Here is a 26,492-nt window from a genome sequence, read left to right as displayed (position 1 = left end):
CCAGTTTCTTGCGTTTCAGGGCGGAAGTTGAGTTGGTTGTTGGTTCCGCTTCCGGCGCTCTTCGATTCCGCCGGCACGGGAGTTTCTCCATCTCTCAGCTTTTGGAGACAGCGCTAGGATGAGCTACGAGCACCGCCGGGACTGGAGTCGTGGGGCTGGGTCCCGGACTTCCCAGTCGTCGTCGTCGTCCTCCTCCTCCGCCTCGTCCTGTCGTGGAGGTGGCAGAGGCGGCGGTCGCGGCCGACCGCCCCCTCACCTGAAGGGCCGTGAAATTGGACTGTGGTACGCGCGGAGGCAAGGCGAAAAGAGCAAAGAGACCGAGAGGCAGCAGGTGGGTGAGGGGAGAGCATCGCCTCTCATTCCCTGCCCCTTAACTGGGTTCTCAGACCACCATCCTTGGTCCTCCCCCCACCCCAACCGTGCACAAATGAGCCTTGCCGAGCATCCTGTGGCTTGTCTCCGACACTTGACAAGCACCCGCAGCTGCTCCTGGCTCTCTGATGAATGTACCTTCGGCCGGTATTCTTGTGTAGTTAAAAGAGTTTTGGTCTGAGACTTAGGAAACCTGGGTTCCCGTCCCCACTTGACTGTGACGCTCACTGGGTGACTTTGGGCCAGAAACGGACTCACAGTCAAACTTATCTCATAGGATTGTTGTAATGATAAAATGGAGAGGATGAAGACTATGTAAGCTGCCTTGGATTCCTTGTAGGAAAAGGGCGGGATCTAAATATAACTAATAACACTGCATCTCTGCTGTGTTTATTTGACATGTACATTGTCTAGTTAATTCTTCCCCCCTCTCATTTTATCTTCAGAACAACTCTTTACATTTTATGATAGTTACATTACCACTGATGCCTATAAAAACTGTTTGTTATTGCAGTTCTCATAAAATCAATTCAAAAAGGCATTTTGCAATAATAATGATAAAAATACAAGTAAAATCACAATAAAATCAATAGTATAAAACTGATAAACCTGCAAAGACAATATAGAAACATAGCGAGTCAGAAGGGACCTCCTGGCCATCTAGTCTGACACTTGGCTCCAGCTGGCTCCACTCATAAAATACTATCATGATGCAGGGGCTAAGATAATCCAGGGAATAAAGTAAGAAAACAAAAACAGTTCAAAATATTGGCAAGGTTAGCCTTGAGAAGAGACTGTGGGGATATATGCTAGCACTTTTCAAGTACTTGAAAGGTTGTCACAAAGGAGGAAGCTAGGGTCTCTTCTTGATCATCTTAGAGGGCAGGATATGGAATAATAAGGTCAATTTACAGGAAGCCATGTTCTGTCTGAATATCAGGAAGTACTTCCTGACTGTTAGAGCAGTATGACAATAGAACCAATTATCTAGGAAGGTTGTGGGGTCTCTAAAGTCCACTAAAGGTATTCAAGATGGCTTGGACAGCCATCTAAGAGGCATGGTTTAACTTTGAGTCCTGATGGCCCTCTGGCCCCTTCCAGCTCTGCCATTCTATGATTCTGCAGTTTTAGTCTTTTTCTAATCCTGCAGCCACTATATTCATCAGCATTTTAATTGAATGTATAGGACAACCTTCCCTGACCTTGTACCCTCCAGTTGTTTGGGACTGTACCTCCCATAATACTTTACCATTAGCCATGTTAACTGGAGCTGATGGGAACTGAATTCCAAAATTTCTGGCGGTTGTCATGTTGGCGAAGGATAGCATGGCTTGGCATCCCACTCACAAATATAGCCTTCTGCCGAATCTGCAGTGTTCTGAAGGGCCCACTCTTACAATCTCTATCTGTATATGTTCTGTTATTGTTTGGATGGAATATGAGAAGACTTCAGTCAATTACATTAAAGGAATTCAGTTTCACAACTTCAAACTTTAATTGAAGCCTTTTTCACAGTTTTGTCATGAAAACACTTGCTGCTTGGGATTAAGATGTATCTTTCACTTCTAAATGTGGAGTTCAAATGTAATTTTCTTCTTTTTCTTTTTGCACATAGAGAGCTGTAGTGCGCATGGATGAGCGCAGGGAAGAACAGATTGTACAGTTGCTGAACACTGTCCAGAACAAAAATGAGAAAGAACAAGAAGCCATGTCTTGGTGGTCTGATGAAGAAGGGTAATAAGACTATTAGAACCTTATTTATTTATTAAAACATTTCATGCCGCCCGTTCGCTGAAGCCTCGGGGCGGCTTACAACATTATTATCTCAGTTCAACTTATTCTTAGTATAGTAATATAGCAATCTTATGGCCTGAAGACAGCATTGAGGGGGAAACAGGATTTTCTTGACTCTCCAGTTTTGAGGTTGGAAAATGAGATCTGACCATGAACCTGGACATCCATGGATTTCCCTTCACTGTTTGTAGCTGGTGCAGAAAAAGCTTTCTCAACTGCTGCTTCATGGTCAGAAAAGTGACCTCAGAGAAGGAATTTGGGGTGATTCTGGGAGAAGACCAGTGCTGCCAGAATATGACTGATGGCACCTCAGTCTGCTTCCTTCACCCTCCAAAGTACTGCCATGAGATGGGCAAAATAAATCCTTCTAACTGCTTTGCAGAAGTAGTAGAAGTACAGGGAAATATAGCTTCTGTATATCTCCCACTCTGCCTAGCATGCTTGCAGTCCTCCTCAGTTCAGAGAGGTACCCATTCTGGATTGCTCTCTAACAAATACGGGTTTCATAATAAACTAAATAAAGGGAAGTTTAATTTGCTTTATGTAATTATGCTGTGCAATTTGTTTTGTTTTCTCACTTTAGACAGTAATTTGCACACTGTACCATTCGCTGTTTGCTAATCTTATAGAGTAGCACAACCTAAGTTGGAAATATTTGCCACTGGAAATCATATTGGCTTAACTGATTAGTCAAATTTATTGAGGCTGATTATTTCAGGAACAAGAGTGAGTGAATGTGGTGGCAGCTTTGATAGTATTTTTCCAAAGCTTATATCATAAAGCTGTTTGAAATAGGATGTTAATGGCTAAAAGTAATGGCTAGCCATGTATGCACCTGTGCAAGCTGAAATCCAGATGTATTATTGATAGTTCATCCTGAATTAGTAACAGTTTTCCCCAGGTGAGCAGCTTAGCACCAAACTGAACCTGCCCTGCCTTTCTGCTTGTGCTGTTATTACAGTATTTAAGAATTCTCTGGTGACTGAATTAGTGCTTGTATTTCTCTTTTTAAATTTACCAGAGACAAGAGTCCATTGAAAAAAAGAGATCTGCAGAACTGAGAATTTATCAGTCGTGATGTTCTGTTCACTTTTACTTAGAACCGTAACAGGATAAAACATTGTTCCTAGGCTGCTATGGCATGGTATAGGAGGGAAGAAACAGCAATTGTCATCTTAGTTGCTTTCAGAACCCACTGACTTTAGTAGCTTCTTAGTCATAGATAGACCTGGCATTGTGCATCAGATCTATAAATATCAAATGTAGTTAATAGTGGGGTTTTTTTCATTGGAAAACTTATGACTGTATCTGTCCCAGGTATACAAAAGAGGCTCCTGCAAAATCAAAGCCTGTTGTTGTGGAGAAGCCTGTTATGGAAAAGACTCCAGAAAGAACTAAACCAATCCTGGAAAAAACATTCCAAGATAAAGATTTAGAGTATCTCTTACAAGAAAGTAAGCCAGATACTGATTTAGATGAACAGCTTAAAGAAGAATTGAAAAGGAAAAAATCTGATTCCAGATACATTGATATGCAGGTACTGAGAGCTTCTGAAGTGAAGAATGCAGCTTTTATAAGGCACCCAAATCCATCCTTTGAATTAAAGACCTGTTTCTTAAGGCAGTTATATTTGAGGCTGCTTTTGTGCTAGTGGGACTTCTGAATATACATGTATAAGATTGCGCTGTAAGAGAATTTAACTGTTCACATTTTTCATGGATGTTCATTGTATATACCTCTTAAAAGATGTGTGTTTGGTTAGACTTATATTTTAAAAAACAAATCAGAACTGAGTTTTATTCCACATTTATATACCAGTGTTACATACTGGTAAAATAACTGAATACAATGCAATAAATTGTGACTTACATTAAGCTAAGTATTATGGCAGACAGCCCAGTCTTCTCTGCTCACTGGTAAGAACTATGTGGTTGCCACACACTTATAGTGTGGGAAAGAAATATTCTTTGCCTGCCTTTTTTCCCTTAGTGCAGTACAATGAGAGGCACAGCAACATATTAAAAGCTTGCCTCTGTGTATAGTGTTTGCTTGGAGAGAAAAATAGCCAAAGGCTTATTCAGTGCTAGATCCTTTCCCAGTAAACTATATGTTACAATTGCATTAAACGTACTAATGCACCTGTGCCTAGTGCCTGGCACCAATACTTCATTCTTTTTGTCCCCAAGCCAAGCCCTTTTTATTTTCCCGTTATTTTAAGACTTAATTTTATTTTACTTGGGTCTTTATCAGATATTATTCTGTACCTTTGCTGTTGAACTTCTCCTGATAGAACGGGGTACAAAAGTTTTAAATATATAAATTAATTAATAAATTAAATTATACATTTTACAAAATACTGTAGCTTCACACCTGTTTGTCTTTTGCAGAGATTTCGTGAGAAACTGCCTTCTTACGGAATGAGGAAGGTAAATAGGCTGCTGGAAATGATGTACTTTCTTTTGTTATTGAAGACAATTGGAATTTGTAGGCTTAATAAGAACTTCTAACCTAGATGGACACTAAGATTTGGGGTGATCAGGATGGGAACTGTAAGAAATAAAGCATTAAGTTATATGATAGAGGATAATTTCTATGTAGGAATGAGAGCTTGGTGGTATGACATTGGATTAAAGTGGTTCAGTTCTTCATATAAGAGTTGTCCCCTGGTCTTCCTCCTCAGCTGGTCCTAAACCTACATTTAAAGTATTATTTTCTTTAGATGGCAATTTTACCTTAGCAAGAAGATTGCAATTCTCTCCTAATGAACAAGTTAGATAGGTGTTGGTAATGGATGTGAAAGTGGCTATGTGTGTCTTGATGCTAGCCTGAATATACAAAGCAGTGGTATAAGGTTGGATGGGGAGAATCTGCAGCAGAATCTGATGGGCCCATAACAGTCAGGTCTAAAGATGGAGGACATTGTTCCTTTCCTTCACATTTTCTGTTTTCTTACCTTTTGTTCTTTTTATTTCCTCCCTTTCTAATGTTTCCAGTGGGAGGGAAAATAGGCAGGACTGTACTCCTTTGTTATGGACCTATAGAGGGGATGAGAGGACTTAAGAACCAGTGTGTGTGTTTCCTGGTGATGGAAGGAGGAATCTAGATATACATGGACATTCCTAGGCATAGAACTCCAGTGGGAGTCAAAATGTGCAAATATCTGTTTGCTTCTATATAGCTGACAACATTGGGTAACATGATAAATTATAAACAATATTTGAAATATTAGACTGCTTTCTTAATTTAAATTTGTTTTTAAATGCACTTTGAACATTCATAGAGGAATGTGTGCATGAAAGTATAGCTGCACACCAAAGCTGTTATTGTGTATGTTTTTCTTTTTGAAATAGGAGCTTGTAAATCTCATAAACAGAAGTCGTGTAACTGTTATAAGTGGTGAGACTGGTTGCGGAAAAACAACCCAAGTTACTCAGTTTATTTTGGATGACTATATTGAAAGAGGGAAGGGTTCTTCCTGCAGAATTGTATGTACTCAGCCTAGGAGGATCAGTGCTATATCTGTAAGTGTCACTTAAATCAATTTAAAGTGAATTAGTAGCTGTGCTCAAAAACAAATATAAAGATTTTAACAAGGTACTAATTTCTTCAATGTTAAGGTAGCAGAGAGAGTTGCAGCAGAAAGGGCTGAAGTTTGTGGTAATGGAAAGAGCACTGGATATCAAATTCGTCTTGAAAGGTATTAGTAACTTTATAATCAAGGAAACTTTCAAAGATTGCAGAACATGTCTGAAACATTTCCTAGTCAAGAGTGGAAATGCTTGTTTTGAGAAAAGCCTGGAAAGTGGCATAAAAATGTTAATGTTTTAAAATGTATGTTTGGGAGGCTAGATTGAATCTTGTTTGCCCTTGTACTTGGCAGTGACTTATGCTACAGCTTATGCTAACTTGGGAAAAGTAGGGCAGAGTTGCCCAAGAACAAGTAGCTTAAAAGTTTTCAGTGGCTCCACTGATACTTTGTAATGGAGTACACTATTTTACCCCATTTGCTGGTAATTGTGTTTTGGACATGGTGCTCATGTTGAGGCAGCTAGGCTGTTCAGTTCTCTTGTGCTGGCAGTGCATGGTGGTGGTGCAGCAATATACCTTTTGGTTGTACACTGTCAGGAAGAAACTAGTAACCTGTGAACTGTTCATCAGAAATGCTTGTGGGTTAAGACACTCTTACCATTCATCCTCATATTCTTTATACATACACACATTTCTGATGAAGCTGGAAATAAAAGGATCTTTTACAGAGATGTGGTAGGAATGCTGCAGACCATGTACTGGTCAAAACATTCAGATAGAGAAATTGACACTTAAAGATTGCAAACAAATCACAACCTTTTAATGCTATTAAATGTTTGATACAGCAGCAGGAGATTCAGCTAGTGTTTCAGTCTTTTAGTGCTAGACAGGCATACGTGCAATGTTAGAGAAAGAGATAGAAATGGAAAATTATGATTTGCCAACTAAAGATCAGGGAAACTGCTAGAAGATAAGATAGGGATTGGGAGGCTATACACAGCAAGGAACTTGGATTTGCAATGACACAGGGTGAGCCTCATGAGGAGTGGAATGGAGAGATCAGGAGGAATATCAGGAGAACAAGGGAAATTAAATCAGAGCAATGTATTTACCTTGTTTGAGACTAGAGGGAATACAGAACACCTTGCTTCCTAGTCGCTCACCATATTTAAAGCTTGCACAGGGTACAAACTGTTTAGTTATGATACCACAGCCATCATGATAGCATTGCTGTGCTAGGAAATACAGGCACTCTGTAACCTGGTTCATACAGCATGACAGCCCTCTGTGGGTGATTAGCCTATAGTTGTTTGTGTCATGTAAACACAGTATAGTTTCTGTAGAGTGGCTTATTTTCAAAGACAAGCTACCCTGACTATCCATGGTTCGCTACAGGTAGGTATGTTGATAGAATTGCAGTTGTCTTCACTTTGCACAACCACATGTTGGCTTGAATCTTAATATATGCATGCTGTTGCTGAAGATATATTCACTGTGATTATGGTTCTTAAAAGTATGGCTTTTCAAATGCAACAAAAAGAGGAACTGAAGTATTGTTAATGGATCTCTTTCAGCCGGTTGCCAAGGAGACAAGGTTCAATTTTGTACTGCACAACAGGAATTGTCCTTCAGTGGCTCCAGTCAGACAAGTATGCATCTTCGTGTTTCAAGAGAAAGTGATAAATGTGTTTCTGTGAGGATTTATTTAGTGAATCAGTTGCTCCTGCTAATGGTTGTATTTTCTATGTCCAGTCATTCTCATTTAGTTCACATCTGTTTATTGATCTTCAGCTTCTGATCAACATGGAAGTTACCAGTTGTATATTCCTTCATTGCAGGCAATTGTCTAGTGTTAGTCATATAATTCTTGATGAAATCCATGAAAGAAATCTTCAGTCAGATGTTTTAATGACAATCATCAAAGATCTGCTAAGTATACGACTAGATCTGAAAGTCATACTTATGAGTGCTACACTGAATGCTGAGAAGTTTTCAGAATATTTTGGTATGTCAAATCATAGTTTTATAAATCAAACCCTTATGTACCTGATGTTATAAGCTTTACAGTAAAATGCTAAAATAAATAGAACATAGTTGGCTCCAAGCAGAGAAGGTCAAATGCTAATATACTTAGCATATTCATGTACAAGTTATTTTTTCTGTACAAAAATTAGTTAGTGGCCCCTTAAAGTCTAATATTTTGCCATAAAAATTTCATGGGCCAGAATCCAGTTCCTACAGTATTGTGTTTTGGGTGCAGTGGCCATTTTTCTATGCAGCTAAAGCTATCAGTATCTTAGTTCCCCTGTAAAGACTTTGGGCGTATGTTGAGCCACTTAGTTCTCTTCATGCCAAAGTACCATTGCATGAATCAGCACCAGCAAACTAGAGCAATATATACTGCTGTTGTGCTTTCTGTGATTTGTAGCAGCACTTTTCAGACCGCTACAGCCATAGGCTTTGGGTAGGAATGATGGTTCATCCTGACAGCAGCTACATGAATGCATACTCCCACAGTTCTCACAGGGATGATTGCTAGTGTGATCTAGTCTTTAATTAGTGAACCTTCTATTCTCAGGGAAGTTAACTTATTCCCAATAAACCTTGGGAAGTTTACATCTGTGCAGAAGGATGTTATTTTCTTATCGTAGTCTTATGTGTGCTTTCCTTGAAAGCAACACAGTCTGCATGTGTATCTATTTTAACATGTAAATTTTGTTGTAAACAAGTTTTGTAGTATTAGTTGAAAACAAAAACTGGCCTGCAGAGGGGTCCTTTATTCTGTATGAGGAGGGGTTTTTTTTGTTTTTGTTTTTTGGTATATTAGGCTTCTGTCTTGTTACTGTGTTTGAGACACACAGTATTCTTTTAAAATGCAAGTGTTTTGATACCTGTCTTCTCATTTTCATGATAGATAATTGTCCTATGATCCATATTCCTGGCTTCACCTATCCTGTCAAAGAGTACCTTTTAGAAGATGTAATTGAGAAGCTACGGTTAGTTTGAAGACAGTCCTCTAATTCCATGTTGCAATATGGCAATAACATTTATAATTTGAATACATGGTGATTCATACCATCTTCCCATATGAAGATATAAATATTGAAATACTTTAAAACTCTTATTTCACTTTGAGCATATTATAACTGGAACATTTTATATATTGTATTGTTTTGGAAGATACACTCCAGAAAATACAGATCGGCGATCCCACTGGAAGAAGAGGTTTATGCAGGGGCGTATAAGCAGGCCAGAAAAGGAAGAAAAGGAAGAAATTTATCAGGACCAATGGCCAGATTATTTAAAGCAGCTAAAAGGACGGTAGGATTAAAGCAATTTTCACATTTTCATTACCTGTAAGTCTAAGGTTGTAATCCTAACATTTACTATAAAGCAATGCCATTATTTTATCAGTCAGCCTTTTTTCTTTGAAAACATAGTAGCTGTATACTTGCACTAAACCTAAGTATTGTGCTTTGCTGTAGTTAATTTTTAATATATGCATGCTTTTTAGGTATTCAGAAAGTACAATTGATGCATTGGAAATGATGGATGATGATAAAATCGACCTTGATTTGATTGCTGCACTAATCAGATATATTGTTCTTGAAGAAGAGGTGAGTTTCATCCTGGCCAGTATATCTTCAGAGGATGCACTTTCAGGTTTTTAGTAGCATCTACACATTCTCCTCATCAGCTGTATATTTTAACTTTATATAACAGTTTTACTATTTTTTATTGTCAGTAGAGAGGTTGACATTAGAATCCATTCTTGAACTTCCTCTGTGGTGTAACTGGAATGCTGTGCTAATTTACCGAGTAGGTGGCACAGGCAGCAAAGTGTCTTGAGATTTCTTAAATGGCCTACACTTGAGATTCTGGCTGTTTCATCAAACCATGGTTAAAGCACAGAGTGGCTTATGCATCTATTGTATATAATTTGGTTTAAAAATGCACTCATGTTTTGAAGTGTCTCTGTCTATGTTAATGCAGGAAGGTGCAATACTGGTATTTCTCCCTGGATGGGACAACATTAGCTCTCTTCATGACCTTCTGATGTCTCAAGTTATGTTCAAGTCAGGTAACAGTTTAAAAGAAACAGCATATTGTAGAGTATGGTTTTTCTTTAGAACCTCTTGTCTAAACCTTCCAGACACCTTCTGCTTCCAGTATCAACGCAGTATCATGGATTGTGACATTTTGCTAGTATAACATTGTGCTATGTTTCATTTTAAGTCTATAGGACCTAACTGTAAGAATTTAGTACCCAATTTCAAATGGAAGCTTGCTTGCTTGCTTGCTTATTTATTTATTTATGTATTTATTTAGAAGGCTTCTATGCCGCCCCATTCGCCAAAGCCTCGGGGCGGCTCACAATAATAAATAAATAAACACAGTATAAAACAATATAATATAATTTGAGTCAACCTGGCCCCAAAAATAAAATAAATAAATAATATTAACCATTAAAATAACATTTGAATAAAAAGATCTTCGCCTGGTGCCAAAAAACAATAACGACGGCACCAGGCGGGCCTCTCTGGGGAGCGCATTCCATAGATTGGGCAGAGAAAGCCCTCCTCCAAGTACTTACCCTCCTAATATCCTTCACGGAGGGTTCCCGGAGATGGGCCTCTCCCGCTGATCTCAAGGGGCGGGCGGGCATATATGGATGTTATATTTATGGACGGGCGGGCATATATATTTACGTTAAGCATCTTAAATTGGAGTAAGCCAAAACCTATACTGTCAAGCTACCCTTGTAATCTTGGAGAGTCAGGTTCTCTGTACCCATAGAAGCCTACCGGACTTTGTAGTTTATTATTTATCCAATAGCCAAGACTCTCTGGGTAATTATCAAAAATTAAACTCTCTCCCCCTCGAAACAGACCATAGCAGTTGCAGTAGAAGTCTAGCAGTGGTACAGAATAAAATGCAATTAAAAATACAGTTAAAATGTTAAAATGCTGAGGCAATAAAAAGGTTTACACCAGGTGCCAAAAAGAATAAAAAGCAGGTGCCAGGTGCATGTCTTTGAGGAACTTTCTTCACAGGGGTGTTAGAATGGAAAAGGCCCTCTTCCTGGTAGTTAGCTACACACTTCACTTCCTTTGGAAGGAGGTCTCAGAGAAGGCCCCCTGAGGGTCAGAGTAGGTACATATAGAAGGCAGCCATCAAATAACCTGGCCCTAAGCCGTTTAGGTCTTTGAATGTTAAAACTAGCACTTTAAGTTGGCCCTGTAGTTCAGCTGGTATCCAGTGCAGCTGGAAGAGGAATGGTATAATAGGTTGTCATTCTTGTAATATGTTGTCATGTTGTCAGGACAGTTTTCCTGCCCTGCTTTGGATCAACTGATGTTTCCTGACTGTTTGCAAAGGCAGTCCCGTGTACAGCGTATTGCAGTCATCCAAGCAAGAGCTGCCAGAGCATGGATAAGTGTATCCTAAGCTGCAGAAAGATGCTTTGTGCCAGTGAGGCTAGTTGTGCCTCAAGTGATAACTCTGGATCCAGGAGCACTCCCAATCTGTGAACCTTGCCCTTTAGGGGAAGTGCAACCTCATCTAGAACAAGTTGAATAAGCACCAGACTGGACAAATCAGTCATCCCTTAACAGCACCTCCATCTTTCCTGGATGAGTCTCTACTTGTTGGCCCTCATCTCAATCCATTATGATGCTCAGAACAGCTACTATCTCACCTTGTTTTGATGAAAAAGAGAGGTAGAATTGAGTGTTACCTGCATGTTGGCAGTATCTCAGCCCATACCTCTGGATAAGCTCCTCCAGTGGTTTCATGTAGATGTTAAATGTTTAAAGATGTTAAATCGCTTAGGGGATAAAATAGAACCTTGCAGTACTGCTATGGCACAGCCCAATAATCCCCCAGCACCTTCTTCATTTACTCAAGCAGGAGCAGAACCACTGCAGTGCAGTGGCTCCTACTCCTAGACCAGCTAGCCAGTCTGGAAGGATACCATTATAATTGGATGATACTGATTTTTTTTTATTTTTTTTATTTATTTTTCAATTTATAGCCTGCCTTTTTCCTACAAAGGGCTCAAGGCAGCTTACATCATTTCTCCTCCTCCATCTTATCCCCACAACAACAACCCTGTGAGGTAGGTTGGGCTGAGAGTCTGTGACTGGCCCAAAGTCACCCAGTTGGCTCCATGACTGAGCGGGGACTCGAACCCAGATCTCCTGAGTCCCAGTCGCATGCTCTTAACCACTACACCACACTGAATGCTTCTGAGAGATGCAGGAGAATCAACAGGGTTGTACTCCCCCTGTACTTCCCCTGTTTTTGTCCTAGCAAAGGTCATTCCATTGGATAACCAAGGCAGTTTCCATTCCAAAACCAGGCCTGAAGCCAGGTTGAAATGGAACTAGATAATCCATTTCATTCAACACTTCCTGGAGCTGTTCAGCCACCACCTGTTCAAGCATCTTGGCCTGGAAGGGGATGCTGGCCACTGTCCTATAGTAATTTACATCCAGTTGATATGCTGGACTTCCTTCTCTCCCTCTTGCCATTGTTGTGCACCCTTCGTTGATCCTTTTGGTGGCTGCCAGAACCTTATACCAACTGTCTTATTTAAAAATGGGGTGTTGAACTTGGGTTCCAATACCCAGTGCAAGCAAATGCAACAGGTGATAGCATCTTCAATGACAGGTCCAGTTATTGGTAGATCACTCAGTGTAACATCAAGGCTGCATTCATATACCTGAGAGTTAGTAACTCCCATTGAACTATTGAAAAGCAGTTATCAACTGTACATGGCTTTATGTAAAGACATGAAAAAACTTCACAGAGTCAAAAAAGTTTAGTGTGTGCTTTTTCAGTGTTTTGAAAAGCATGTCTTCTTCAGTGCCTGCTTGCACTATATATATGGCAGCAAGAAGGTACATGGTCAACTGTTTAAGTGGATATAGATTATACAGGCAATGCCTGAAGTAGGAGACTTGAACTCTGAAACACTGAGTAAGCATATATTAAACAAGCACTTGTGTTTTCAGGGCTATGGCTTCTTGATATTGTCTGTGTTCTCCCAAGCCTTGGAAGGCTAGAGGGCATGTTAGGGGGCAGGAAGGCAAGGGAGGATGCTTGGGCTGACACCATTTCCAAACGGTGACCTAGCCCGTTTGCTTCCACTCCATGGAGCTTCATGAAATACAGGACAACAAAATATGGGATGTTGGAAATTGCCACCCTTACCTCTTGTGTCTTGCACTGGATGCATTTAGCCTTCTATGTTTGGCAGATTGTGTGCATCTAGGATAGATAACATAGAACTGCTCTGTGCTTCTGTTTGGTTTGGATTGCGCTACACTGTTGTGATTGTTGCTTTATGCATACTGGCATTGCACAAACATAAGTCAGTATAGAGCAAATGCCTTAAGCATGTTAACCTCTGTATTTGCCCTGTTGAAGGAATCACAACTAGCCTATGTTTGTGAGCTACTTGGGAGCTGCAGATTTGGTGACCATGAGACACTGCCAGTGTTGGCCAATAGCCAATGGTAGCTATTAACATTAGCAGATCAGAATTTTCCTTGCTAGTTGCTAGGCACTTTTTCTGTTTTCTCCATGTTTACCACCCCCCCCCCCTTTCAAATCTGCTCTTATTTATTAAAATATGGCAGTCTTAATCTTGGAGAGAAAGTCTTGACACAGATGCATCTAATATAAAGATTAATATAGAAACTAAAAGGTTCCGTTTAGATGCCAGGAAGCACTTCCTGACAGTAAAGGACCCCGAGGGTGTGGAATGGGCTTCTACGAGAGGTCATTGAGGCCCCATCAGTGAAGGTGTTCAAAGATAGGCTGGACATGCACATGGTGGGCATGTCGTAAGTGGAGCCGGCTGGAGCCCGGGGTCAGACTAGATGGCCCGGGAGGCTCCTTCTGACACTCTCTGTTTCTATGCTTCTATGTTTCTAAAATGTAAAATTGTTAAAAGTGTTTATTTAAATTATACCAGACAAAGTATGGAGTTCAAAACTCTTTTCTGTTTTAATGCTGTAAGGGATTGTTAAAGAATAAATGTACAGGGTTAACTAATTTTTTCATTTTACCAAAAGAACATAAATTATCTGGCTCTTCTAAAAATAGTGCATGAATTGTGTTTTTAACCAATTATAAAAATATCTTTTGATTAAGAACTATTCATACAGTTGTACCTCCTTTTTGTTCTTTAGCACTCTAGTTTTTTCAGTTCTGCTTTCCAACCGAATTTTACATGAAGTACCATAATGGCAATTTTAATTTTCAGATAAGTTCATTATCATACCACTGCATTCGTTGATGCCTACTGTTAACCAGACCCAAGTAAGTACTATAATTGATCATTATCATTTTTAACAATATCTTGCCTACAGTAACATTCATTTGATATAGCGTATCTGTATTCATTATTTGAGCTAAAGTACAATGAGTGCTTAAAACTACACTTTCATAGGACTGCTTATAGTTACTTTATACTCCACTAAATCAGGTTTTTAAGCAACATGAAAAGAAACATCTTTATGGCTGAAAAGACTAAGCGTATAGCCAGACAATATTCACTCTAGAAGGAGAAATGGATTCCTAAAATGATTTTCTCTCAAACTTTTTCCCTATATTTTTTCTTTAGGTGTTTAAAAAGACCCCTCCTGGAGTTCGCAAAATTGTCATTGCTACTAACATAGCTGAGACGAGGTAAATATTTGTACTGTTTTCAACAGTACTTTACTCATCAAAAATAGAGTATTTTAAACATTTCACTAGTTTGATTTCTTTGCACAGTGGAATGAATAATAAAAGAAGCAGATGTGTGTGATGCTTTCTGTGATTGCTTAATCAGATAATTTTATTTGAAAATTTAATATAGAATGAGCATGTAAAGAGAAAGTACACATTTCATCATTTAGAAATTGGACTGCAATTCCTAGTATAAATGGAGTCATTTATACTCCATTTTGGAAGTCAGCACCTGTGTAAAAAAGTTCTTTCCTCTTTTAACTCTCAGAGGGCATATATGAAGCTAGCAGATAAAAGACAGTCAGTCCATGCCATGTCAGGAATCACGTATTTCCTTTGCTGATCCGCTTCAGACTCTTCCTTCCTTAATCTCTATAGTGTGATAGAGAGATTAGTACAGAAAAACTGCCTGGATTTGCCTTCTTGAACTAAAATGTTTCATTTGATAAATTTTACTTATTCATCCACAGAAATGCTTCTCTGTATCCTAATTTATAAATTTCACTAATTTAAAATACAACTTGCTTCCAAAAAAAGCATGCTGAACATTGCATATTTTCTGTATGACAGTTTGTCTTCTGACAATCCTAACTTCTTGCATGTTTAGTAGGTGTTTAGTGCTACAGCTTGAATGGGTTAACCTTAGTGATTTTGTCAGATTACTGCTGTCAAGTGCTTTTTAAGAAGAGCTGTAGCAACTAATAATTACTGTTCGAGGTGACTGATTGTATGACCACTTAATAGAGAAGAACAATTTGTGAGGGGGGAATTGTCTTATACATTTCTTCATGCAAACAGTGTGTCATTTGATAGAGGAAAATTAACCATTTCTCTCTGCTTTCTTATTCTGCAGCATAACCATAGATGATGTTGTATATGTTATAGATGGAGGAAAGATAAAGGAAACTCACTTTGATACACAGAACAACATTAGCACAATGGCTGCAGAGTGGGTTAGCAAAGCAAACAGCAAGCAAAGAAAAGGAAGGGCAGGAAGGTAAGTTGTGATGGTCATCATTACAAAATTGTCAGAAGCAGGAAAACTTTGCCTGTGATGATACTGAACATTTTCTAACTTTAAAGATATTTAACTGCTTACCTCACTGTGGTGACTTTCTTGATTCTGAAACATTTCCATTAGTCACTTTATTTTCTGGCTGGGAACTGCTAGGAGTCACTTCATTTTACTAGGCATCTTTTTTGTGGATGGAAGCAGTGTCTAATGCATTTAATGGCCAGTGTCTAGGCTGGGACCTGAATGATTTTTATCAGAACCTGCTTTATCAGATGCAGCTTCCTATATGTTTCCTTTTTTCTACACCATCCCTGTTTGCAGAGGCAGTGTGATCAGTGGTTGTATTCACTGTGCACATACTTTACATTGAGTTGATGGTGCTGCAAGTATTGTGTGAAGAAGTCAAGCCTGTGGATTTTCCAGTATCATTTTTATGTTACGTTTATGTTTTATTCTGGCTGTTATCCTGTACTAAAGACATCCACTGAAAAAGCTCAGCATCAATATCCTGTGAATATTTGTTTCACTGCAAGGTATCAGTGCCTGAAAAATACTTGCACCCTCTTTTGTACTATTTCATATCTTCCTATACAATTTAGTTAAGAATTTCTTTTTCTTTGTTCAGTCAGTCCCTGGGAAATGAACTTGCCTTGACCTTTTGATGTTCAGGTGTATTTGTGAATGAAGACAAATTAGTCTGTTGAATCTAATCTAATACATGGGTGGCCTTAACCACTTGAAGGATGCATAAAGCTGTGAGAATGCTCAAAATTGTTTGACTTATCCTGTGTGAGATTGGTGAGACATGACCTGCTGCTACAGTGATGTAGTCCAACACATCTGGAGGGCACCTTGTTGAGGAAGGCTGTAAATAATTGCATCTCTATAATTGCTGCTCTGGGGGATAAGGATTTAAACTTCTCATTGCCCCTTTCTAGCTATTCTAGTTCTTCAAGAGCATAAGAACAGCCATGCCGGATCAAACCAATGGTCTATTCACATGGTGGCAAACCAACTACCCATAGCATCCTTCCATCAGGATAGATAAAAGAGTTTTGCCTGCCCAATACCCTCAGCAACTGGTGTATGCAGGAATACTGCCTCTGATCACGGAGGCAGAATACAGCTAACAAGGCTAGTGGCCCTCTCCATACATTTGACCAATCCTCTTTTAAAGCCATATGAATTGGTGCCCATCACTACTACTTGTGGTGGTGAATTTCAGAGTTTAACTATGCACTGTGTGAACTATTTCCTTTTACTTGTTCTAAATCTCCCACCAATCAGCTTCATTTGGTGGTTATGGGAGATTGTAAAAATGTGTTTGGACTTCCTTAAAATTACAGATAAATATACTCCATTTGCCAGAAAAGAAAAGCTAATGAATAACTTGAATTTTTAAGGCATCCTTGTAGGCAGGCAACTGCAGTGGTAAATTATGTACTTTGCTTACAGAAGGCTCCTGGTTCAAATCCCAATTTCTCCGGGTAAGCCTAGGAAAGAATTCTCCATGTAACCTTGGGAAGCCACTGCCAGTCAGTGTCAACACTACTGAGCCAGATGGACCAAGGGTCTGCCTCTGTATAAGGCAGCTTTCTATACTGGTGTTACACATGCTGGAGAAGAAAATTTTTGATAGGAAGTATTTATTTATTTTCTTGCAGAGTCCAGCCAGGCCACTGCTATCACTTGTACAATGGTCTTCGTGCCAGTCTGCTAGATGATTATCAGTTGCCAGAAATCCTGAGAACTCCCTTGGAAGAACTATGTTTGCAAATCAAGGTAAAATATGCTATTGCCTGAACTAAAGTCTGGTTCTGTAGAAGGTACATTTCCTATCCTGGTATTGATCATAATGGTTCAGGATTCACAAAATGATTTTAATCCAGATTGTGTGCACACTGGGAAGCTTGTGTTATCTGTGGCAGGTGTAACACTAAGTTGACAAGATAATCTCCTCTGTAACCAGAAGTGGTAAAGCCCTGCTCTTGTACGGATTACAAGATGAGGCCTGTTGGTGTTGCATGAAGTGAAGCCATTTGTGCCAAGGACTAAAAGTTCTTAGTGAAGTTGCCCTGATGTTGTGAAATAACCTTAATGAGGACATACAACAATCCTCATTTTAGCCTTTTAGGGAAGGTTTGAAGCATTTGGTCGTTAACAGTTTTGTGAGATTTGATTGTTCCTGTTGAGAAATGTCATGAGTTTTGCAGTTTGAAATCTGGGAAAATAGTCCAAATATATATGTGTGCTTGTTTTGGTGCTTTTTATAACAAGATCTTGTATATTAACTCCTGCCATCACACTTTCTACTTTACTTTCTTTAGTGGCAAAACCTAGCTTTTGGGACAAGTGCAAAGCATAGTCTACTGAACTGGATGTCACTTAGTATTTTTGTGTAATGACCCCAAATCTTTGTGATTCTTTTAGATTTTTCAACTAAGAAAGTTTGCTAACCTTGTAACGAGAAATGGCGTAAAATGTAATGGTAGTTATAATAAAATTAATTTTTACTAAGTTAAATATTTGTTCTTTTGTATGTTGGAATCTGTTAATTATAAGGGCCCTTCCAGAGGCATGTTATTGAAATTTCTGTTACTAACCTTTCAGGTTAGTCTAAAAAGAAGTGTAAAAGAGTAATGTTTCCATGTTAGTTCTATTAATTCTGTAAACAATTAATATTAAACTATAAATATGTGTGGGATTTTAATTTTCTTTTAGATCTTGAAACTTGGACTAATTGCTAATTTTTTGAGCAAGCTAATGGATCCACCATCACGTGATGCTGTGATGCTGTCGATACAACATCTCAAGCAGCTGGTAATTTGCTTCTCCTACTTACTAATAAGTTTGTTCAGATTTGAGACTCTTCAGTTGTATTACAGCACAGTTGGGAAAACCAAGCAGCTATCAAATGCTTGGGATGCTTGCTATATGCCACCCATTTAGTTATGTAAGGTATTAGATTTTCAGAATTTAAGGCAAAGAATGCAACGATGATACCAGTTGGCATCTTGAAGTTGAAAAACTGTTTGTTATTCCAATTAGTGCATTTTTCTCAGAAAACCAAGTAAACCAAATCCAGTAAATATCCTTGTTTTCCTATTTGGTAATTGTATACAAGCTTTTGATTTTCTTCTGCCAGCTAAAAAGTAATTTGAGAAATTGCGAAATGAGAACAAAGAGGATAGAAAATTCTTTACATGGTTACTTAATACCTCAAAGGGCAATATGTTTGTGGAACTTAAATGATAATATTATATTCATTGTTAAACTAATTTGGGAGTTGCACTGTGTGTACATGTATATATCATGCAAATAAAAACTACATATTCAGGATGTGCGTTCATAGCCATTAACCCGTTCTGTTTTTTCTGTAAGCAAATTGCATTTTTGCATGCTTTTATTTTGGTAAAATTCATGTTTAAAATAAAAGTTGAAAAAAAGATGGAAACATTGTAGGAAAAATGCGTTTTTAGGACAAAATATGGTGCAAACAAATCTAGAAAGTCAAATGCAAGGCTTTAATTCTGAATTGACAATTTGTATATTAAAGAATCAAAGTATTATTAGTATGACAGTATTCTAATCCTTCTGTTTCATGGGAAATATCAGAGTTGCTCTTCATTGTTCCCATTAACCTATATTTATGTTGTCTTTAACAGAATGCATTGGACAGACAAGAAGAATTGACACCTCTTGGAGTCCATTTGGCACGATTACCAGTGGAGCCACACATAGGAAAAATGATTCTCTTTGGAGCTTTGTTCTGTTGCTTAGATCCTGTTCTGACTATTGCAGCCAGCCTCAGCTTCAAGGACCCCTTTTTCATTCCCTTGGTAAAGTTTCTGAAGAAAGTAAATAGTAAAATATAAAGATGTTGATTTTTCTTCTGAAAATTCAAAAATTAACTGGTAGAAGACCAAGATTTTGAAGGCACCAAGGCAACTTCAGTTAATGAAAATTAGAGACAGTTTTAATTTGTATTTCCAGCATTTTATTCTTATTTGATGTTTTGAAAGGGAAAATACTACCAGAAAGCCTTGGCTATTGGACAGTATACAAATTAACTAAGTAAATGAAATACATTTTTCTTTCTGTTAAGGGCAAAGAAAAAGTAGCAGATGCAAGAAGAAAAGAACTATCAAAGAATTCTAAGAGTGACCACCTCACAGTTGTGAATGCTTTCAAGGTAGATATGCTCCAGCTAAAAATGTGTGGTTGGTTCACAATTGAAGCATAGTTAACCTTTTCAAAAATCATGCATGAGAAGTACTCCAAGTTAGGGATCAACATGTATTGCATAGTGATTATTCCTAGAGGAAACTAATTGGTTCAATCTGCACTTGCTTTACTTAACAGCATAAACTTATGGCCACCATACATCATTTAGATAGCAGTAGGTATTCAGAGTTCCAACTTCAAACTTAAGAAATTTGCTGTGAGTTTAGAGCGGCCTCCCCCATTTGCAGACACCACAGAAAGAACCTCACCAGCTCCTCCTCTGAGGTCACAAATTAATCCTCAGAAAGAGTTGAATGGGCATTACGAGAGGAAGCCAGTTCATCCCTGATAAAAAAAAATATATCTTGGTGGGTCCTTTGCCTCCTTCCTTCAAACTTTGAGGCACCACATTTCAATGGCCTCATTTCTAATTTTTTTTTGGCGAAGGAAGGCTACAGAAGCAATCTTCACCTCTGCACTCTTCCTGTCCCTCCTGGGATATACCCATAATACTCTGAGTTTAGAAGGTTATGGGCATCTGGATTGGATTGCTCCCTTAGCGCGAACAAGGTTTTTTATACTGTGAATAGTTTAAGCTTGAATATACTGTGAACAGTTTACACTTCCAAGTCTTTATTGTATCATTTTCAGTATAATTCATTCCAAACGATTATATATGGCTTTGATTTTAGTCTGGTTTTGTCACCAGAGAAGTCCATGAGTGTCTTTTCTTTTAGAGGGCATTCTAGAACCTATTATTCTAGAGCCTATTTTTCTGCACATGATATAAAAAGGAAATGATTTTAAACTTTGTCCTACCTCTGCTGCTGAATCATTCTGATCTGGATATATTGGCGCATATCTATCTATCTATCTATCTATCTATCTATCTATCTATCTATCTATCTATATTTATGAAAGAAATCACTGTATTCCCTATCGTGCAAATAAAATAGTTTGTCTTTGATTTATTGAACAGAACCTATATTAAACATTTTTCTGTTTGCAGGGTTGGGAAGAAGCCCAGCGGCGTGGCTTCAGGTGTGAGAAGGATTACTGTTGGGACTATTTCCTTTCTTCAAATACTCTGCAGGTAAAAGTTGTTTGTCTTTGGCAGGAAAACGTCTGCATTTAAGATACTGCTCTTGGACAGATCTGTAAGAGCTTATTGGTGGGCTAATCCATTTTCTAGATGCTGCGTAACATGAAAGGGCAGTTTGCTGAGCATCTCCTTGCAGCTGGGTTTGTGAGCAGTAGAAGCCCCAAAGATCCCAAATCCAACATTAACTCAGGTAAAGGCTAAAGGAAAGCTGTGTCTAATTTTGATTTCAGTTCTTACTTTCTGAATTACGTTTCACTGGGCTGTCTTCTCTTCCAGATAATGAAAAGTTGCTGAAAGCTGTTATTTGTGCTGGCTTATATCCCAAGGTTGCAAAAATTCGAGCAAACTTCAGCAAAAAGAGAAAAATGTAAGATTTTATCATGAATCTGTACAGGTTGAAATGTTACATACACATATCCAGTTCACCTGTAATCAGCAATCCCTAGTTACAAACTATGGGCTGTTGAAAATCCAGCTGGTACATGCATGCTAGTTCCTGCTTGCTCATTCTCACCACAATAAACAACACTGAGACATCCCCTCTGGGGTTATTTAATTTGACTTCTGAAGATGGAAGTTTGGTTTCCTGGAGGTGAACAATGCAGAGTATGAACCCATGTTTAAAACATAATACATGACAATACATGCTTGTTTTTATTATGTATATAATGCAAAGTGTTCCACAACTGACTAGAAAATTCTTTCTCTGATGTTATTGGCTTCTCTTAGTCAAAAGTGTATTTCCATTCTTGTTAAGCTTAATGTGCACTTCATGTTTTTTCATCTTCTAAATATCTTTGACTACTAATTGCGGGGAAAAAAATCTTAATCCAGGAATTATTAAAGGAGGGAGGAAGGATTCTGTGGTGACTTAGGTTTAAGAACTTTTGACTCCTCAAAATGTAACTCCCTTTATGAGTATCTTTAAAGAAAGCAGCTTTCTAAATAGTACTGTGACTCTACTGTCATTCAAAAAGAATCATGTCTCATACCGGGTGCGAATTAAAGTGCTGACCTTTTTGGATTGAGCTACATTGGTATAATTTTGTCATCAGTTGGGGCTGCAAATGAAAACCATCTGAAGATGTGAAGGTGCTTCCAGTAGACATCTAGCAAAAATACCTTAATTCTGTTTTTCTTTGTGACTCTGAATAAGAAAAGATCTATGTTCAAATTCCTTGTTTATGACCTTTGCAATTATTATATTCTAAAGGTAGCATTGTATTTTGAAAGGAAAAAAAAAGAAAGGAAAGGAAAACAGGTGCCAGGCATTTAAAAGAAACTAATTCTAGCATACATATTCAAAAAACTAATATATTAAATTAGTGATCTGATATATTAGTGATTTTGCACCTGATTTAGGACTTCTTTGTGTGTATTTTCAGGGTTAAAGTTTCCACTAAAACAGATGGAACAGTTTGCATTCATCCAAAATCTGTGAATGTTGAGGAGACAGAGTTCCATTACAACTGGCTTGTTTACCACTTGAAAATGAGGACCACCAGTGTGAGTGAACACCTCTTTAGCACCTAGTAATGATAGGTTCATTAATCCAGCCTGACACATGTTAATATCTGTGACTCACTAAATGCTTTGTTACTGCTTTTAAGTGCTATCCATTTTCCCCTTTTTTCATAGTGGAGTTTCTTAGTTTGTTACACACTCCACTTTTCTCCTTGTAGCTATGACTATCATGCAACATGGGGAAGAGTGGAATAAGAGGCACAGCTCAAGTCATGACTCTACTTTTGTTTTCTTTGTACAGGCCTATTGCTATCTCTTGTTTTAGGCTTAAGCTTATATCCACTCCTGCACTGTTTTTCCTTGATTGGAAGCGTATGTTCATGTGTAATACTGTGAAATTTCTAAAGGAGAAGTTTATTATACAGTTATAAGAAGGTGGCTAATCATGGGTTCAACAAAAACCCATATCAAACAATGCTATATCAGTATTTAATTAAGACAGCACTGAAGTGGCACTCCAGATATTTTGGCCTACAGCTCCTATCATTCTTCACTACTGGCTGTGTTACCTGATGGGAGTTGGAAGAAAACAGCTGGAGGGACATAAATTATAGCGTACCCCCATTGTAAAGTACACATGGCTGCTTTCAGACATGATGTTGAACCATGGCTGATTTTAACAAAAGATTAGTCCTCAATCCCCAGCTTGCAGGTGCTTCCATCACTCCAGCATGGTTTTAAGAGTATCAGATATTATGCTTCCACTTTAGATTAACCGAATCCATTGGAACAAGGCATAACTGAAATATATTGATTTTCTTTTTCAAAGAAACCATGATTAAAAGGATTTAGATTGTGTTGGTTCAGATGATGCAACAAAATGGAAGCCAAAGCTAAGCTTTTCTCAGCATAGTGGAGAAAACCAGATGATGGGTGGAGGCGAGACATGTTCCCACCACAGAAGGTTTCTTTTGATGTCTTAGTACAGCTACAGATTTAAAATCAAACAGTTTTGAGGTCTAATTCTGATTGTGCCATTCACAATATTTTACTGTCCCATGTTGAATATATTCATATTGCTTATATTGTGTTTGATGCTTGTTACAGATATACCTGTATGATTGCACAGAAGTTTCGCCATACTGTCTTTTGTTCTTTGGTGGAGATATTTCTATTCAGAAGGACAAAGATCAGGATACAATTGCCGTGGATGAATGGATTGTCTTTCAGTCTCCAGCAAGAATAGCACAACTAGTGAAGGTAAGTGTGCTGTGTATTTTTCTTTCTGAGTGGAATCCAAAGAAGTCAAGGCCACATTCTTGAAATAGTTTTAAATGTATAAAGTCAGTCCTTTTAAAAAAGCAATATCTACTCTACTCAGGCTGTTTCTTTTAATGCATAACAGGAAAGGTGTTTTCAAGCACAAGACTTGTTCAGGCATTTGATTCTAGGAGAGGTTTATCAGTCCAAAATTAATCTAGAACATCTCTTAGCACAGTGTGCACAAAGCTTGCAAACAGGGATAATATTGTATTTAGTTCTATATACAGTGGTACCTCAGCTCCCAAAAGCCTTGGCTCACAAACAAATCAGGTCACGAACAAAAATTACTAAAAATTTTTACTTGGGTCATGAACACCACTTTGGATGGTGACCAAGATCGCAGCCATCTCGCCCCTCTTCCCCGGTAGGGAGATGGCCACAATCGCAGTTCCATTCGTGGAGAGAAGGCATCCGTGATCAGAGGCATGCTGCTCCACTAAAGACAGGTGCAGCAAAGCAGATCTGCGGAGGAGATTGCCGAGCTTCTGCTTGTCATTTGTGCAGCCGCGTGCCTCTGATCACAGATTGCGTCCGTGACAGTTGTGTGTGTGTGTGTGTTTCTCATGAGATGACAACCCATCATGGATAACTAGCCATGAAGGGATGTCTTGTTGTACAAGCTTTGACTGCTGCCCACAGGTGCCTTATTTTTCAGCAACAAGGCACTAATAACACCATAGTTCGGTCTAGGGATTGCTTGCCCTACCATGGATTAAAATGTAGGAGAGCAATTTTATTGCAGGTTGCAAGGACTAACTAGTGAGCTGCCTGGCAAGAGTGACATAATGCCCTGCCACTCTTCATGCTCTCACCCTCACTGCCAAATGTGACAGTGTCTCCAAGTGATAACTCCATCACTTTGAGTGATGCTCATTGCATCAGTATTTTTCAGCATCTGAAAACTGCACAATATGTCTGCAATTTTTCCAGTATGTATGGTTCTGTCTAGTCAACATCCTTGTCTGTTGCACTGTCAAAAGGAACAAATAGATAAAAGATTGACAAAATTAGACATGTGTACATTTCCCTCCTTCTTTGAAGCTGTTAATTTTATGTATATTCCCTTTTTTCTGAACAGTTAGGGAATCTCAGTAATAAGTGCCAGGAAACACAGGGGAGTTAATATATACCCTTTCTGAAGTAGGTAAAGCTACTGGGATATGTTCTGGAGCTGGTTGGAAAACTGAGGCAAAGTGAGTGGAGAACAAGCTATGGTGAGCCTGGTGGTCTGTCGTGCACCTCAGGGTTCTCCTGCAAACAGTCTACACCATGTAGCTTATTTGCAGCAAGCTATTCTAATGCAGCGTTTTGTCCTGCTAAGAATACATCTTTTGAAAATTTAGGAAGCTATGTCCTAAATTTTCTGTCAAAGTAAATTTAACTTGTGTTAGGAATCAGCTTTATTCCTTTTAAGTTATTCAAGAACAGTATTGTATAAGGTAATATTGCACTTTGAAGCAAAATCCGTTCTGGTACCAATCAAAAGGAACTATTTTCTAAGAAGTCAGTGCTTTAAAAATACTTTATTTTCAAGTCAAAGCAGTTAACACTTTCAGTTCACACTTTCAGATTATTTATCTTTAAAAGGTTTTTACTCTGATATCTGGCTATATTTTGATAACTACACTATACAATGGTCAGTTTATATTCAAATGTGTAATTCCATTCTACACAGAACTTTGGATTGTAACAAGGAATAAAACTAAAGAAAAATGTCAAGAACTAATAAACCAGTGATTTTTGAAAAACATTGAGATGCAGATAGTACGAATTTGACCACAGTAAGATGGTTAGTATCTGAAATAAATAAGATATTTTATAGCTTTTAAATCTGCAACTCCTTCCCCATCCATCCAAATTACAGCCTGTTTGGTTGCTACATTCCCAAAAATAAATCTAATATTTTCTGAAGTGGGAAGGAGTTGGTGAATTAACCGGGCTCCACCATGTTTATTTGAATATAATATCTCCATGGCTGCGCCATTTGAAACTCTAGGTCTTCCTAGAAATAGATCTTAAGAATCAGAAAAATATTACAGTGGTACCTTGAACCTTTCTTCCCAACCCAACATCCTTTTATTCACAGGATTTGAAACAAGAATTAGATGACCTTCTACAAGAGAAAATAGAAAACCCACAACCTGTAGACTGGAACAATACTAAATCAAGGGACACAGCAGTGCTGACAGCCATTATAGACTTAATCACAACACAGGAGAATGAAACAGCTAGAAACTATGCCCCTCGTTTCCAGAATGAACAATACAGTTAACACTGTTACTTTGCTGCTGAAGGGATGACCGTTCTACAAGGGGTGTGTTTTTTGTTTTGGCTAGTTTATCTTTCAGCATCCTAAAATTCCATTTTTAATGTTGGTTTATAATGGCTTTGTGTATATGGCATGCAATGTATAAAGTAGTTGTAAACATAGTTGCCGGTGCTGTATAGTCTGTGTTATTGTTTATGTTATATCTATATGCTAATTATTACAGACTGTAACTTTTGTTGGGTAAAAGCTTGAATGAAACTGAAAATGAGCTGAACCCATTTTTTTTAACCTTCTGCTGTTTACACTGTTTTGCTGCTGTCTGTGAAATTACCACTTTGAAAAATAAGCAATATTAGTAACGAATGATCCTTTTCCAGCTTTTCAAAATTCTAGGTGAGTTACAATTAGAACCAAAGTGCCCACTATGGGGAACCAAAACGGTTTGTAAAAGTGAACCAGTGGCATTTTGAAAAAAGATGTAAGGGCTGCTATGTTTTTTTTATTTAAAATAAAATCAGGACAGGAAAGAGAATCAACAGATGGATCCATGTTCATAAACTTTGAGCAAACATATGCATGTCAGTCCAGCTAAAGGCACTAGAAGAAACAGTATATGCTGATCTAGCAGCAGCTAGGACTGTAGATGCACCAACTTTCAGTCT

At 38.3% G+C, this 26,492-nt stretch overlaps 1 protein-coding gene across 1 annotated transcript; it reads left to right on the top strand.

Annotated features, from left to right (window-relative positions):
• The first annotated feature begins 53 nt into the window (after positions 1 to 53).
• Positions 54 to 26,095, top strand: DHX36 (DEAH-box helicase 36). The gene is made up of 25 exons (XM_044432725.1): positions 54 to 331; positions 1,988 to 2,106; positions 3,484 to 3,703; positions 4,554 to 4,592; positions 5,517 to 5,687; positions 5,784 to 5,863; positions 7,269 to 7,343; positions 7,533 to 7,699; positions 8,609 to 8,690; positions 8,875 to 9,015; positions 9,209 to 9,311; positions 9,688 to 9,775; positions 13,967 to 14,022; positions 14,327 to 14,391; positions 15,287 to 15,430; positions 17,113 to 17,230; positions 18,170 to 18,268; positions 19,114 to 19,287; positions 19,554 to 19,640; positions 20,682 to 20,765; positions 20,865 to 20,964; positions 21,051 to 21,141; positions 22,160 to 22,280; positions 23,346 to 23,498; positions 25,648 to 26,095. Exons 1-25 carry the CDS (start codon positions 119 to 121, stop codon positions 25,831 to 25,833), a joined length of 2,976 nt encoding a protein of 991 aa, XP_044288660.1. The 5' UTR covers positions 54 to 118; the 3' UTR covers positions 25,834 to 26,095.
• Positions 26,096 to 26,492: the final 397 nt, after the last annotated feature.

Source organism: Varanus komodoensis, unplaced genomic scaffold (genome assembly GCF_004798865.1).
Source record: "Varanus komodoensis strain SLA01 unplaced genomic scaffold, ASM479886v1 scaffold25, whole genome shotgun sequence".
Taxonomy (NCBI): Eukaryota; Metazoa; Chordata; class Lepidosauria; order Squamata; family Varanidae; genus Varanus; species Varanus komodoensis.
The sequence above is the reverse complement of the archived record's forward strand: the minus strand, read 5'-3'. Positions and strand labels throughout refer to the sequence as shown.